Source organism: Megascapheus bottae, chromosome 6 (genome assembly GCF_031878675.1).
Source record: "Megascapheus bottae isolate mThoBot1 chromosome 6, mThoBot2.hap1, whole genome shotgun sequence".
NCBI classification, from domain to species: domain Eukaryota; kingdom Metazoa; phylum Chordata; class Mammalia; order Rodentia; family Geomyidae; genus Megascapheus; species Megascapheus bottae.
In genome coordinates, this window is record NC_143514.1 from 69547084 (window position 1) to 69564349 (window position 17266).

Consider the following 17266-nt stretch of genomic DNA (forward strand, 5'->3'; position numbering starts at 1 on the left):
CAGAATTCAGTCTCCTCAGCAGCTAGACTTGTAAGTGTAAGCCAATGGCAATCCAGCTTGTATACCATTTATAATGCTAGAAACTCTCCTTCCTCAAATTGTCCTCGGTTTTGGTGTGAGCCAAAGTAAATGGGATATAAGATTGATTTATAAATCAGAGGAGTTACAACTGCCCTCAAGTTACCTATGTCAAGTTCACATCTACTTCCGGAATAAATACCTGAGGTAAAGACTACAATATCTGCTTGCCTAACATTTAAGTTTTATATAACTCAGCAAGATCAAGTCTAAGTCAGCATGATACAACAACATTATTCTTTTAATTAAAGATAAAAAAGGAGTATTTCTTACTGATATCAACGTTTACAACCCTGTTTTGTCCATGGAATTTTTAGAAAGAAATTACTTTCCAAACTGAACTTTCCCAGGGTTATCACAGGTAATTCACATTCTGACCACAGGAAAAGAAACAAAATAAACAAAAACAAGTGCAAGGTGACAAAGACAAAGACTAGTGACAAAGACAACTTACTCACTCCCCACCATCTGCATCTGTTTAGCAAATAAGGAGATTTGCATGACAGGGCACAAACTCTTCCTGTATGTTTGCCAAAAGAACTTTGGATATGCAAACATGAAAGGACAAGTGCACACACGTAAAGAATCAGGCCACATGTGAATCTGTTATATGTGGAAAGAGATCACCATTACCTCTTACACAGAACACCAGAAAAAGCTAAATCATTGCTTCAAGACAATGATACAGCGTGGCCAACAAACCCAGGTCAATTCAACACCAAAATGGCACCAGTCACAACATCTGATCACAGACTATTCCAACAGGGCTCTAGGGGGGCGGGTTTGCTTTCCAAGCATGTTGAGTTTTCTGGAAAGACTGGGAAGGACACAGCATGCACACTTACCTTACCAATGCATCTGGTTTGCTTAGCTGGTTATTAGGAATACAGTTTTCCATTAAGTCCTTGTGTGCACTTGGGCTCTTGCTGGTGCACTTCTGCTTCTTCTCGTTTTTACTAGAGGAGGAAGGGATGCTTCCATTTGTAGCACTGTGACTTCGAGGAGAGGAGTTCACAACTCCACTGGCATTTTTGTAATTTTTTGAGGAAGCAGTGCATGAGTCCTCTTTTAAAAGATTTTCTGTACTTCCCACAAGATCATTATTTAATCTTTTACTATTGATATGGTTTTCCATATACTCAATTTCTTGTATTTTAGAGTCTACAGGTTGTAGAATATTGTTGTTATTTATTCCAATGTTGTGTTTTTTGGCATCCTTGTCCTTTTCTTTCCCTTTTTCTCGATATTCTATCTCTGGCAAAGTTGTGGACAGTTTTTTGTTGGCTGAGATGCCTCCGTTGTGATGTATAAGGATCGAGGAATCCATATCAGGGAATCCTTTGGCTGCTACAATACCAAAAACAAGCCGACAAACAAAACAACCCACACCGGAATGTTTAGTTTCAAAGACTTAAGATTGCAATTACTCAACAAAACTGTATTAGCTTGGCTTAGTAATTTACTACATTAATTTGTGAATTCATTTAGAAGCAATAGTTATCATACATTATGCTAACTTCAAGAAGCAAATCTAAATACATTTGGGAATCTGCATTTTAGAAAATCATCATTTATGAATACCGAATTATTAAGGGTTTGACCTTAAAACAAGGTTAGAATTTTATAATTAAGTCATATTTACATCAATCAAATCAAATTTGTCTATCATTTTGATGAACAGACAAAGTCAAGTTATTCTCTGAACTTTTCAAAGATAACAAGGATTGCCAAGTGGCTCATGCCTGTAATCCTAGCTACTCAGGAGGCTGAGATCTGAAGATCACAGTTGAGGGGCTGGGAATTTGGCCTAGAGGTAGAATGTTTGCCTAGCATGCACGAAGACCTGGGTTTGCTTCCTCAGCACCACATACATAGAAAAAAAGCTGGAAGTGGTGCTGAGGCTCAAGTGGTGGAGCTCTAGCCTTGAGAAAGTCCAAGGACAGTGCTCAGGCCCTGAGCTCAAGCCCAGGACTGGCAAAAAAAAAAAAAAAAAAAAAAAAAAAAAAAAAATCACAGTTGAAAGACAGCCCCAGCAGAAAAGTCTGAGATTCTTATCTCCAACTAATCACAGAAAAAGCTGAAGTGGCTCTGTGGCTCAAGTGGTAGGGTGCTAACCTTGAGCAAAAAAGTTGAGGGACAGCGCCAGGCCCTGAGTTCAAACCCTATATCAGGAAAAAAAAAAGATAACTAGATAAAACAAACTACTGATCATTTTACTGGAAACAAAAAGGTTAAATGAAACAAGAGGTGTGATTTCAGGACAAAGGCTATCTACCCCTCTTGACTTCAGTGCTAAAATAGTAAGAAGTCTGCACCATATACTAGGCCACTTATAAAGAATTTTCTGGGCTGGAGATGTGGCTCAAGTAGTAGAGACCTGCCTAGCCAGTATGAGGCCCAAAGTTAAATCTCTAGTAAATAAATTTCTGTATCAAATCTATACATTCCAATTTGTTCATGTCTATTTGAGAGATTTTATTATTTTATTTTATTTTATTTTTTGCCACTAGGCCAAACTCCCGGCCCAAGAGAGACATTTTTTTTTTACATAAGTTCAAAGAAAAATATTTTAACATATAGTAACTAAAAACACAGCTGGGATATTAGGCATACTTCTAACACCCAAGCCAAGAAAATTAATATTGCTGTCAATTCATCTTTATTTATTGACTGAATAGCTATGTGAGAAGTGTTATTAGAAATGGTTCAATTTAAAATCTATATCACATTATATGAAACAGGATAATCAGCCCTATTTGTCTTTGCTGTATTCAAAATACTTCTGACTTACAACTTAGAAATCAGTTCTACAGGTTCACATCTCTATCTTCTTTATACTTTGGTTCTTGGCTTATTAATTAAAAATTCAGTTACTGGCTGGGAGTGTGGCCTAGTGGTAGCAAGCTTGCCTAGCATGCGTGAAGCCTTGGGTTCAGTTCCTCAGAACCACACACACAGAAAAAGCTTCAAGTAGTACTATGGCTAAAATGGCACCAAGTGCTAGTCTGAGCAAAAAGTGTCTGAGGACAGTACCCAGGCCCTGAGTTCAGGCCCCGAGACTGCCAAAAAAAACTCAAAAAACAAAAAAAAAATATTTTTTGAATTTTGTAGTAACGAAGTACCAAATAAATGAAAATATGAAATAAACACTTAGAAAATGAATAGAATAAAAAAATAACACATTTCGAAGCAGATGCCATCAGAGTATAGTTAACAAAACCTTATCCACAATCTACCTTTCTTTTTCCGCCATTTGTGGGACTTCAACTCAGGGCTTAGGCGCTGTCCCTGAACTCTTGTTCAAGGCTAACACTTGCCACTTCAAGCCATAGCTCTACCCCCAGTTTTCTGGTGGTTAATTGGGAGGTAAGAATCTCACAGACTTTTCTGCCCAGGCTGGCTTTGAATTGTGATCCTCAGACCTCAGCCTCCTGAATAGCTAGGCTTATGGGCGTGAGCCACCAATGCTTGGCCACACTCTATCCTCTGATCAGGCAAAACAATAGCTCTGAGGCAGAATATCAGAAAAACGGAGGACTTAAAACCGCTAGCTACTGTTCTGAAGAGAACAATCTACAAGGAAACACAACAGACTAGCCTTTTAGGCTGAAAGCTTTGGGGTAAGGCCCTACCTTCCTCTGCCTCTTTTTCTTGCTTCTGTAGCATCTGTTGCTCTGGAGGGAGGGCCTGCTGAAGAAGCTGCATGTAAAATTCGTTCTCTTTTTGCACTTCTTTTTGCTTTCTTAACCGCATTTTGTAGCTCACATAGCTTTTGAAGCCAAAGCCCAAAGTCACCACAGGATAACCAATACTAGAAAAAAAGACAATCCAGCCATCATTTCAAGTTTGAAACAATACATGCATCAAAATCAAGTATATCAGGATACCCATGGTTAAAATTAGAAAGTAAAGGGGCTGGGAATGTGACCTAGTGGTTGAGTGCTTCCCTACCATACATGAAGCCCTGAGTTCAATTCTTCAGTACCACGAGAACAGGAAAACCCTGAAGTAGGTCTATGGCCTAAAGTGGTAGAGTGCTAGCCTTGACCAAAAGAAGTTCAGAACCTTGGCCCTGAATTCAAGCTCTAGAACTGGCCAAAAAAAAAAAAAGGAGAAAAATTCTCACAAATAAAAAATTAATTCTAGCTGATGATAGCTGAAGACAGTAAAAACATATATACCATATCTAAATGACATTTTAAAAATTATCATTTCACATTTTCATCTGGAAATCAGAGGCAGTCATATACAGAACAAAGCCCCAGAGAATGAACAGCAGGACTACTAGACCATTAAAAAAAAGAGGGGGGAGGAGCATGGTCTAGCACGCATGAAGCCCTGGATTTGGTTCCTCAGGACCACATACACAGAAAAAGCAGGAAGTGGTACTATGGTTCAAGTAGTAGAGTGCTAGCCTTGAGAAAGCTCAAGGACAGTGCCCAGGCCAACAAAACAAAAAACCAATGCTTCCCACCAATGCTTTTCAAATCAATTCAAGTAGTTACAACAATGACTGTTGGATCCAGTGTCTAGAGTCAAGAATTACTGGCCCAACTTATGCATTAAAATTGCAGTATCTGTATGCTAAAAACTAAAAAGGAAAAAGTTTTATGGTTAACCCAAAGAAAAAAAGTTACATATTAAAAAAATCAAGAGGACATTCAGTTTTTAACACTAGAAGCTAATTTTAACTTAATCTTCTTAGTACCTAAGGAGTAATGTCGTCACCTAGTCCTAGAAAATTCACAAATACTGTCATGCATAAATTAAAGAATCATTTAAGTAAATATAAGATATCAATGTTAGCATTTGGGATGTGTCACCAAATTAAACCAGGTGTACTTATAACTTTAATTATGGGATAATAGAAATATTTTCATTCAACTCATCATCCTGTCTAATACCATTTCAAAGCCTCTTCAAATATTGTCAAACCCACATTAAGCTTCATTTGCATCAACCCTTATCAGTTCATAATCTAAATGTGGTCTCCCTACAAATTTAAAGAGACATGTTTTAATGAATAGGTTTATTGAATTCACTTGTTTATGAAAAGAGGAAAAATACTTGAAACAATATTCCCTATTTATTTTGACTTTTATCATAAATATGAACATAAACAGGCACATTTATGAGAACTATAACATAGTAATTCTATAATCAACTCATATAAAAAATCAAGCTCATTTTTAAACCCATTTCTGCTTAAATTAAAAAAAACCACTCAATATTCATTTAAATTTCCTAAGGAGAAACAATAGCCCTTTAAAAGTTATGAAAGTTGGACTGGAGTTTGGCCCAGTGGTAGTGTTTGCCTAGCATGCACGAAAACCCGTGTACCCTCAGTACCATATACATAGAAAAAAAGCTGGAAGTGGTGCTGTGGCTCAAGTGGTAGAGCTCTAGCCTTGAGGGAAAAGCCCAAGGACAGGGCTCAGGCCCTGAGTTCAAGGCCCAGGACTGGCAAAAAAAAAAATTTAATTTTTTAAAAAGTTACTTCTGCAAATAGGCTAAAGGAAATTCTATGTTGTTTTGTGAAATAATCACATAGTCCAAAAGACCTTTCGAAATCACTATCAGATATAATGAAAATAATTAACATTTGCCTGACACCTATGTGCTTGGTATTAAGCTCAACATTTTACATAAATCACCTCATTTCCTGTTTCCCATGACCCCGAGACAGTAAGAAAGTAGATAATGACCTACGTTTTTAAGTAGGTCATCCCAGGGGAAAACACTGGAATTTCAATGCTCATCTATCTGAAAAGAAAGCTAAAGGATTTAACTCTGGGCCTGGGCGCTGTCCCTGAGCTGAATCGTCAGCTGAAGGCCATCGCTCTACCACTTAAGCCACAGGGCCCCTTCCAGCTAAAGGTTTTTGTGTGTATTTTTCTTTTTGTTGGTTTGTTTGTTTTTACCTCTTGAAATAAGAGTCTGGCTCTGTCGTCCAGGTTGGCTTTGCAGTCATCCTCCTGCCTCAGCCCTGCCTTCCAAAGCCCAGGACTATAGGTGTGTGCCATCATCCCCAGTAGAACAAACAGCTCATGCTCTTTACCAGTATGATACATGAGCTTCCTGGGCTCATAAACAATAACTAACAAGAAAAATTCAAGTGAACTTACCAATTTACATTGAAATGAATTAAACATGAAGAATACAGAGAATACTCACCAGTGGGCAGCAAATGGACGACAAAGGTCTACATGAAAATTTTTGAGATCTTTAAATCTAATTGCCGCTTCAATATAAACAAAAAGTATCCAGAGGGATACTGTAGGCAAGCACACTCCCCTTTCTGTGGGAAAGCAGCAGAGAGACAAGCATCAATGACACATGAACGCAACAGATGGTTGTTTGAGTGACTGATTCAACTATAGTAATTTTCACCAAGATTTCCCACTGAACTAAACTAAAAAGCAATTTGATTCAAACTGAAAGCTTTTATTTAATGAGCAATTTCACAGAATCATTGACAAAAATAAAAGGAAAACATTCTGTCAAGAAATATTCAAGCCGAGTGTGGTGGCTCATGCCTATAATCCTAGCTACTCTAGAGGCTGAGGTCTGAGGATCATGGTTCAAAGCCAGCCCAGGCACAAAAGTCCCCGAGATTCATCTCTAATTAATCACCAAAAAACAGGAAGTGGTGCTATAGCTCAAATTGTAGAGCGCTAGCCTTGAGTTGAAGAGCTCAAGGACAGTGCCAAGGCCCAGAGTTCAAGTCCCACCACCGACAAAAGAAAAAAATTATTACATAGTCAAGCTGGATGCCAGTGACAACACCTGTAATCATAGCTACTCTGGAGGCTGAGATCTGAAGATATAATTAAAAGCCAGCCAGGGCAGGAAAGTCTGTGATATTCTTATGTTCAAGCTAGAGCTGTAGCTCAAGTGATAGAGCAATAGCCTTGAGCTTCATAAGAAGCTCAGGGGCAGTGCCAAGCCCCACGTCCACGCTCCAGGACCAGTACCAAAACAAAAATTACATAGTCAGTGTCCTCTCCACTAAAACAACACTAAAGAAATTTGGAGAATCACCAATATTTACCAGAGATACAACATATTTGAGCTGGAAGTCTCTCTCCCTTAGGCATTTATTTCCTAGATTACTCTACCCAAATGACAGCAGAAACTGAGGCCTAGACAGGGACAAGTATAAATAACAAATCACTTGAAAGTGAGGCCCAGGAGAAGAAAATGATGTTTAGACAAGAGTTCTAACTATGAACAAAAAGCAAACCATGCTCATGTTGGACATTCAAATACACAGGGCTCAACTGTATCTTCTACATGGGCCTCCTTGGAATTTTGAGAAGATGAATGTTGCTCCAGACAGCTTTTATTATTTGGCACTTTCTCAATGGTTAAAATCTTACAGGTTGCAGCTGGGACTAAGACTCAAGTTTCTTGTGGCTTTGAAAACAAGAGTGACCTCTGAGAAGCAGTTCTCATATCCCAGCACATGCCACTTTCAGACGTTCACAGAGGGCAGGAGCTGTCAAAATATCTTATCTAGTCAGCACTGCTGGCCCATGCCTGTAATTCTATCTACTTAGGAGGCTAGGATCTAAGAACTGTGGTTAGAAGCCAGTCTGGTCAGGAAAGTCCATGAAATCCTCACTTCTAATTAACCACCAAAAAAGCTGGAAGTAGAGCTGTGGTTTAAGGGATAGAAAATCAGACTTGAGCAAAAGAGCTCAGAGACAGAGCATAGGCCCTGAGGTCAAACCCTAGTACCAGTACACATACACATAATTTCATTTGATCTTGGCTTGAAATAACAGAGTATATACAGTATAGACCAGTGAGAAGATACATAAAATGCAATATACACAGCCTTTTATAACTAGAGGGAACTAGAGAAGCTTGGTGCTGGTATCATATACCTGTAATCCTTGTTCCTCAGGAGATAGAGATCTAAGGATCTTGGGTTGAAGCCAGTTTAGGCTGGAAAGTTCATGAGACTTCTTTTTTTTTTATTGTAATTAATAAAAGGGTTACATGATATTTGCCAGATAGAAGGTGCATTAATTCACATACATTGATAAGTTCATGAGACTTCTATCTCCAGTTAACTACTATAAAAACTGGGAGTGTGAAGTGGTAGAGTGCTAGGCCCTGAGTTCAATCTCTGGAACATGGGGATGGATACATACACACATACACACACACACACACACACATACACACACAGAAAGAGAGAGAGAGAGAGAGAGAGAGAGAGAGAGAGAGAGAGAGAGAGAGAGAGAGAGAGAGAGAGAGAGGGAGGGAGGGAGAGAGAGAAAACAGAAAGACCACAAGGTATTGAAACCAGAGGTATTTTGGCCTACAGAAAAATAGGAGTCTATTATAGTCTTCAGATCTCTAAAGAAATGTTTAACTTGGCTGGGCACAGTAGTTCAAGCCTGTAATCCTAGCTACTCAGGAGGCTGAGATCTGAGGATCAAGGTTCAAAGCCAGCCTGGGCACAAAAGGACCTGAGACTCTTATCTCCATTTAACCTCTAGAAAATGGGAAGTGGGGATTGGCTCAAGGGTAGGGCGGTATAGCCTTGAGCCGAAGAGCTCAGGGACAGCACCCAGGCCAAGTTCAAGCCCCATGACCCATTAAAAAAAAAAAAAAAAAAGACAGAAAGAAAAAAGAAAAAAAAGAAATGTTTAACTTGGGAGGAGATTATACTATTAAGCATGCTTGTCTTGCAGAAGTCAGCATTTTGGCTTCAAAGGATGATTTATAGACACACACACACACCCCCCCCTCAAATTTTAAAGCAAAATCTGGACCTTTCCATACATTTATTTTTTTTTCTGGGAAAAAAGCATTTTTGGATCTTCAAAGAATCAGTGAGACCAAAAATAGTTAAATCACACTGGATTAAAGTTTAAAATGGAGCTGGGCATCATGACTCATCACTGAGCCTGACGTAGGGGCTGAGAGTTTGGCCTAGTGATGGAGTGCTTGTAGGCAAGCACGCCTGAAGACCAGGGTTCCATTCCTTGGTACCACATACATAAAAAAGCCAGAAGTGCTGCTCAAGTGGTAGAGCAAATGCTCTACCACTTGAAAAAACCCCAAGGACAGTGCTCAGGCCCTGAGTTCAAGGCCCAAGACTGCCCCCCACCCTCACCCCCCAAAAAAGCCTGAGGTATGGCTCAAGTGATAAAGTGCCTTCCTAGCAAGCACAAGGCCCTGAGTGTAAGGAGATGCTTTTGGCATAGTAATTGAGAACAAAGTAATGAAGAACAACAGCACCACATGATATATACAAGTGCCAGCAATAGCAGATAGCTTCTATGTCCCTTACAGCGCCAGGATGCTGTGGGGATTCTTGTACTGAATTCTGGATTCACCAAAATAGCCTCTGACATTGTTTTCAATACTGACATGCTGTGACATCAGACACATGACTATGCAGTTACTCCTGAACAGAAATCACTTTAACTTTTTTTTTTTACATAAATATTGTTGTAGTAAGAGTGGCTAATAGAAATGTCTACAATGACATATTAAATTATAAAGCTTTAGGCTTTTATTCAAATAACACAAAAAATCAATTTACAAAAGTATAATCTATTAGAGAAAGACAACTTTTCTTTTTCTTTTTTTTTTCTTTTTTCTTTTTTTTTTGCCAGTCCTGGGCTTGGACTCAGGGCTTGAGCACTGTCCTTGGACTTTCTCAAGACTAGCACTCTGCCACTTGAGCCTCAGCACCACTTCTGGCTTTTTTCTATGTATGTGGTACTGAGGAATCAATCCCGGGTCTTTGTGCATGCTAAGCAAGCACTCTACCATTAGGCCAAACTCCCAGCCCCCAGAAAGACAACTTTAAAGCATACACATAAATTCAACTTTAATTTACTCAACAAAATCACATTCTGAAAACTCAAGACTAAGATCCCATTCCCTAGATTAAGACTTACCTGTATGCCATACATATTGAACCCATACATATGTGCTAGCAGCAAAGAAAAGCCATTGTATGGGAATGAAGAGCAGACATATTATATTTGACGTGAATGCTACACAAACAAAAAATACTGAGAAGGCCTAAAGGGAAAAAAAACAAAACAAAATAAGAAAACATCTCAGAAATGGTTATTTTCAAACATACATTATTAAAGTTTGTTGAAAAAATTACTGAACAAAGAACAAGTTAGCTAGGAAGTTTTAAACATTTAACATCACTGCATAGAAAGAAATGGTTGCGGTTTTTTTGTGCCAGTACTGGGGCTTGAACTGAAAGCCTAAGTGTTATCCCTTAGATTTTTCCAAGGCTGGTGGTCTACTACTAGAGTCACAGCTTCATTTTTTTGGTGATTAACTGAAGATAAGAGACTTATGGACTTTCCTGACCAGGCTGTCTTTGATCCATGGTCCTCAAATCTCAGCCTACTGTGTAGCTAGGGAAGTTTGGTTTTGTGTGTTTTTCTTTTGTTTTGCCACTCCAGGCTTGAACTCAAGACCTGAACACTGTCCTTGGGCAAGACCTTGTCCACTGTCAAGGCTAGAGCTCTAATACTTGAGCCACAGCATCATGTCTAGCTTTTTCTATGTATGTAGTAATCCAGTGATCGAACCCCGGTCTTTGTGCATGCTAGGCAAGCACTCTACCACTAGGCCAAACTCCTGGCCCCACGGAAGTTTTAAACCATGAAGATAAACTGGTCTAGAAAAAACTGAGGTTTGAGCACAGTAAGTTCATTTGGTTTCTACATACACAATAGAACTAACATATAACCCAAAAGAACAAGCCAAGACTTATGTCCTTGCTGTAACCCAGTAGTTCCAAATATGTGGTCTAGAGAGTCCTGGAGGGTCTCTGAGATCTTTTCAGGGCATCTTTGGGCACAGATATTGTCATAATACCTAAGACATCTTTTGTATACACATACCCACAGGAGTGTGGGGGAATTTTCTAAAGTTACATGACATGTGATAGAGTAGTTCAGAGGCAGACCTGAAAATCTATATAGAACTGGATATTAGAGAGATTTGAAAATGGAGACATTCTTGTGGCATATTTTTAAAATATAATAGTTTAAAACCTAAAATGTAATACGTATTAACATGTATATGAACCTACCAGTCCCTGGTATCTGAAGGAATCAAAGACGCTTCTGAGGAAAAGCCAGAATGGCCACAGGTATTCAAATCTGAACTCCAGGACAAAATCTGCCAGGAGGACAAGTGCCCACACAACCAGGAATTTCAGGTATAGAAATGTACTGCAAAATAGAAAAATAATTAATTCAAGGTCATTTGTGAAAAAACACAAATAGGAAATGCACTGTCTATTCAAAGAGACAAAAACAGTCACCAAGAACACATGGAAATAAAGCACAAAGAGATGCAGCCTTGGCCTTTACCAATTACAAAGCTCTGGTGTTCATCCTGAGACTCACAACTACCAAGATAAGAAGATGACCAAAAATGCTTAATTCCATTTAAAATGGGGGGGGGGGAACTAATGTGCTAAGAGTCTAACTTTAAAATACTCCAACACTCAAAATTACAGCTTACAAGCTGTTCTTCATTAGAAGAAAATGTCATGGTTGGAAGACTTCAAATGTGCTGTTTCCTCTCCTCCAAATCTGCTTTGGAGTCTTTGAAATTCCTCATGCACACTCACTCTACACACTTCAAGAATTCCATTTCCCTTCTCTTTTTGCCCTTCTCCATAGCATTCATTCGCCTTACCTAAACAAAAGTCAAATGACCTCCCAAAATAGGCAGAAACTAACTTAGGAAGCCAATGCGAATCATTAACAAGGACTGTGAGGACACAGAAATGGCTGTTAGAAGCCAGGCGCTGGTGGCTCATAACTATAATTCTAGCTAGTCAGGAAGTTTCGGAGGATTACAGTTCAAAGCCAGCCAGTGCAAGCAAGTCTGTGAGACTTATTTCCAATTAACCATCAAAAAAGCTGGAAGTGGAACTTTGGCTCAGATGGTGAAGCTCTAAAACAGTGACGAGGCCCTGAATTCAAGCCCCAAGGTTGGCGTGTACCAAAAAAAAAGTCTGTTAAGAGAAATAGACCTTAAGTATCCAGGCCTTCCTCTGCTGAATGTACACATGTGCTTCTTGTTCCCCCTGGATTTGGGTTAAACACATTCACTATTCAGTTAAACACACTCACTATTCAGCTATTTCTCACACTTTGACAAGTCAGAAAGGACATCTATGTAACCACTGCCCTAAGCTTGTAGTGAAGTAAGGTCATGGCTTAAAAAGTATTATTTTTTATTTTTCATTTTTTTGTCAGTTGTTAGACTTGAACTCTGGGCCTGGGCACTGTCCCTGAGCTCTTCAACTCAAGGCTACAGACCTACTCCTTGAGTCACAGCGCCACTTCCAGTTTTCTGGTGGTTAATTGGAGATAAGAGCCTCATGGACTTTAATGCCTGGGCTAGCTTTGATCTTTTAGTGCCTGGGCTAGCTGAGTAACTAGGATTACAGGTGTAATTGCCCAGCAAAAACTATTATTTTTCACTGGATCTGAAAATCCATTTTCTGGCACTTTGGAGGGTATACAGGAGGACTGCAAGTCTGAGGCCAGCCTGAGCCACAGCGCAGCCACTATCTAATACATGTGTACCTGAGTGCTGGTGAAACGTATAAAGCAGGTGGGCTTTCCACACTGTGGTAGGATATTAAGTGATGACTAAGTGAACAACAGCTGGACAGTTTGTTAGTTAAATCCTACACTTACCAAATGATCCAGACTCTACCTCTAGGCACAGTGTGTCAACGAAACTCACATGCAAATATTACCAATATTTTTGTGACACCTAAAATTTGCAATATAAACCAAAGGCAATTAATATGTCAAAGGATAAGCAAATTTTAGTATATTCATACAAAGAAATACTTCTCAACATTAAAAAGGAAGGAGCTACTGATACAGGGCACATGGAAGAAACTAAAAACTATCCCAAAAGAAACTGGACAAGGAGCCAGGAGTTTAGCCTAGTGGTAGAGTGCTTGCATTGCATGCATGAAGACCTGGGAGGCTCAATTCCTCAGTACCACATACATAAAAGGCTAGAAGTAGGGGCTGGGAGTTTGGCCTAGTGGTAGAGTGCTTGCTTAGCATGCATGAACACTGGGTTTGATTCCTCGATACCACATATATAGAAAAAAGCTTGAAGTGGTGCTGAGGCTCAAATGGTAGAGCCTTGCGAAAGTCCAAGGACAGTGTTCAGCCCTGAACTCAAGCCCAGAACTGGAAAAAAAAAAGAAAAACCTAGAAGTGATGCTGAGGCTCAAGTGGTAGAGCTCTAGCCTTGAGAAAGTCCAAGGGCAGTGCTCAGGCCCTAAGTTCAAGCCCCAGGACTGGCAAAAGAAGGAAGGGAGTTGCCAAATACTCCACAGAATGTATGATTCTATGTAAATAAAACTCTAAGAAATACAAATCTAGGGCTGGGAGTTGGCCTAGCGGTGGAGCTCGCCTAACATGCACAAAGCTGTGGGTTTGATTCCTCGGTACCACATACTCAAAAAAAGCTGGAAGTGGTACTGTGGCTCAGGTGACAGGGCGCTAGCTTTTAGCAAAATGTGTCCAAAGACAGTGCCCAGGCCCTGAGTTCAAGCCCCAGGACTGGCAAAAAAAAAAAAAATCGATTATGTTGGAGGGTTCTGGGATACAACTTAAACATATACAGTTCACAGCATAAAAAACTTTGACAAATAATGTTTGTTTAAACAAAAAGAACAAAATAAAATGGCTCAAGGAGGAAGATAACCACTAGAATAAAACTAGGAAAAGTATTTCTAAGTACAAACAGATATTTACATATAGTTAAGTGACTGAGTCCACGCAGTAAGTTAATGTTGTAAAGTGGAGATTCTCAAAGTAGGTCCTGGGGCAGGAGAGCTATTTCTAAGGAGTCCAGAAAGAAAGGAATTGCATCATCATTAATAATTTTCTGAAGAGTCTGCAGTAGTCTTTTCCAGAAACTCCCTGATATAACTCAATATTCAATACAGACAAATACAAGGGAAGACAGCTGTCTTAATATAAGCTCTTAATTAAGAGATTTGCAATTTTTTTTTCTTGTGGGAGAGGCCTCAAACTAGGCTATCTGATGCTTTATGCAAATTGGCAGATGCCCTACCACCAGAGCCACTCTAATCCCTGCAAAACTGTTTTTTAATTTTTTTTTTAAAGAAAAACACTTGTTAAAAGAAAAAAATTCTTGTTTCCATTTCCATTCTCCAAACTGTTTCCCTCCCACACCCTGGTCAGCTACAGGGCCTGAACTCTGGGCCTGGGCCCTATCCCTGAGCTCTTCAGCTTAAGGCTAGCGCTCCAGCCCCTTGAGCCACAGCACTATTTCCTGTTTTCTGGTGGCTAACTGGAGACAAGAGTCTCATGAGCTTTCATGCCTGGGTTGGCTTTGAACCACGATCCTCTGATCTCAGCCTCCAAAGTAGCTAGGATTACAGGGGTGAGCCAGTGGCGCCCAGTTTTCCAAACTTTTTTAAAGCATTTTTTTTGGCTCTTGAGCCACCTAAGTAGGCCTTTAACAGCCAGCCTGCCTGCCTGCCTGCCTACCTGCCTGCCTGTCTTCTTTCCTTCCTTCCATGTTGGTCATAGGGCTTGAACTTAGAGACTAGGTGCAATTCTTGAACTCTTTAGTTCAAGGCTAGCACTCTACTACTTGAGTCACAGCTGTACTTCTGGCTTTTTCAGTAGTTTAGTGAAGATAAAAGTCTCATAGACTTTCCTGCCTGAGCTGGCTTTGAAAGGTGATCCACACATCTCCTGGGTAGTTCGGCTGTACAAGCATGAGCCACTGGCACCCAGCTACTTTCTTTCTATTAAAGTCTTTGGTCTCCTACTTAAAAAAAAAAAAAAAAAAAAAAAAAAGTTTTCTAGCTGGAAATGGGCTCACACCCATTATCCTAGCAACTCAGGAGGCTGAGATTTCAGGATCACGATTCAAAGCCAGCCCAGGCACTAAAAAGTCCCAGAAACTCTTATCTCCAATTAATCACCACAAAACTTGCAAGTGGCACTGTGGCATTGAGCTGAAGAGGTCAGGGACAACGCCCAGGCCCAGAGGTAGGGCAGCAGTCCCAGGCCCAGAGTCCAAGCCCCATGACTGACAAAAAAAAAAAAAGTTTTCTAAAATAGTTTAATATGTTATTCATTTTTACTTCAACTAGACCCTTTGATAGTATTCTATAGTATGAACAGTTCCATGCTGGTGTGATCAAATTAGCTATTTGAAAATCTAAATAGCATAAAAAAAAAAAAAAAGATTTGGGGCTCAAAAAACATGGTGGTGTATGGCTATCATCCAAGCTACGTGGAAGCCACAAATAGGTGATCATGGTCCAAAGCTGGCCCTAGGCAAAAAATGGAAGACCCTATCTAAAATAATAATAATAATAATAATAATAATAATAACTAAAGCAAAAAAGGACTGGGTATATGGCTTAAGTAGAGCTTGAGTCCTGAGTCCAAACCATAGCACTGCCAATAAACAGTTTATTTTGGTGCTTGGGATCAAATCCAGAGCCTTGTGCATACTAAACACATGCCTTACAACTGAGCTAACCTCCAGACAAAATCAAGACTTCAGTAATTTTAGTAGGTCTCAATAAGATACAAAAAAGACCAATGTGCTCTGCAAAGAGAGAAACAAAAGGATGAGCATTGAGGACTTTTTCTGTCACCTTTTTAGGCTATAAGGTAAACAATATTAAAAACAAATCCACCTAACCTTCCACAATACTTTTCATAGTAGTACACAGTTTGTCACCCAGGACTAAATTTCTGGTATAATTTCTTAGAACTTCTGTGAGTTTGGTAAGTCAGTTCCTAAGAGGCCTACTTGAAAAGCAAGAAATCACAGTGGTGAGCTCTGTGTCTCATCAGTTGATTTCATTCCACTAGAGTCCTACTGCCATTTGAGACAGAGTCCTCAATCTCATTTTGTTCCACTGGAGAGCATGAGTTATGCAGGTATTTAGGGTCATACCTATTTGTTGACACTAGATTTCCAAGCAGCTTGACTGTAAGTCTAAGAGGAATTTTCTTGGTGTCCAGTACTGTTCCTAGGTTTTGAAGATTGTGTGTGTATGCTTATTGGTCCTGGGCTTAAACTCAGGGCCTAGGCACTGTTCCTCTATCTTTTTTTACTCTACCACTTGAGCCACAGTTTCACTTTGGGCAGTTTTTTGTTTGTTGGATTTTTTTTTTTTTTTTGGATGGTTAATTGGAGAGACTCACAGGAATTTTTCCTGGCTTGGCTTCAAATCTCAACCCTCTGATCTCAGCCTCCTGAGTAGCTAAGATTCGAGGCATGAGTGGTATTTAAAAGCTGGCATGTATATAGCCAGATCCCATGGTACACACTGGTGATCTCAGCACTCAGAAGAGTAAAGCAGAAGGCTCTCTAGTTGGAGGCCAGCCTAGGCTGCTGAGAGTTCAAGGTCAGCCTGACTACATTGTAAGGCCTTGTTTCAAAAACCTAGGGAAAAAAATCCAGACTCCAGTGGCTTATCTTTATAACCCTAAGTACTCAAGAGGTTGAGACCTGAAAAATCTCAGTTCAAAGCTAACCCAAGTAGACAAATAAATGCTCAAGGCTCTTTTCTTCAATTAACCAGCAAAAAGCCAGAACTGGAAATCTGGCTCAAATGGTAGAAAATTAGGTCTGAGGGGGAAAAGCTAAGCAAGAATGCTAGGCTGAGTTCGAGCCCCAGTATGGCGAGGGTAGGGAATGTGGGAGTGGAAAAAACTATGAAACTGAAAGTGTAGGAAGTGGTAGGATATTTGCTTAGTCTATTTGAGGTCCTGGATTCTAACTTCAGAACTGGAAAGAGTCATGGGAATGTATCTTTATTCTGATTGTTTTTCTCTAGAAATAAATTTTAAATTCTAGTGAGTTTCAGTTTTAGAGAATCTTACCAAGATTAAACAAGTTGCCTTATTCAGTCTTCACTTAGCCCTTTATCTCAGTAAATCATGCCTCTTACCCTTCTGCAATTTTTTTTGTACCAAAGTTAAAAGACAAGTAGTCTAAAATGACTGCTCATCAAAGTGTAGTAATCTAGACAAAACCCTCATATTCTGAAGATTCCAAGATTTTGCCAGATTCTAAGCGATGATATTACAAAGGAGGATTTAGGCCAGTAGGACATTCAAATATATTTTTTTCAAACCATGAAAATAAA

General features: G+C 39.6%; 1 protein-coding gene across 1 annotated transcript in view; it reads right to left on the reverse strand.

Annotated features, from left to right (window-relative positions):
• Maco1 (macoilin 1) overlaps positions 1 to 17266 on the reverse strand; it is a 63776-nt gene that overhangs the window by 31645 nt on the left and 14865 nt on the right. Inside the window, exons 2-6 of the mRNA XM_090335535.1 lie at positions 11165 to 11306; positions 10002 to 10128; positions 6253 to 6376; positions 3711 to 3889; positions 924 to 1425 (exon numbers count right to left, since the gene is read on the reverse strand). Of these exons, the coding sequence (XP_090191661.1) occupies positions 924 to 1425; positions 3711 to 3889; positions 6253 to 6376; positions 10002 to 10128; positions 11165 to 11306 (1074 nt within the window). The remainder of the gene's footprint in view (positions 1 to 923; positions 1426 to 3710; positions 3890 to 6252; positions 6377 to 10001; positions 10129 to 11164; positions 11307 to 17266) is intronic.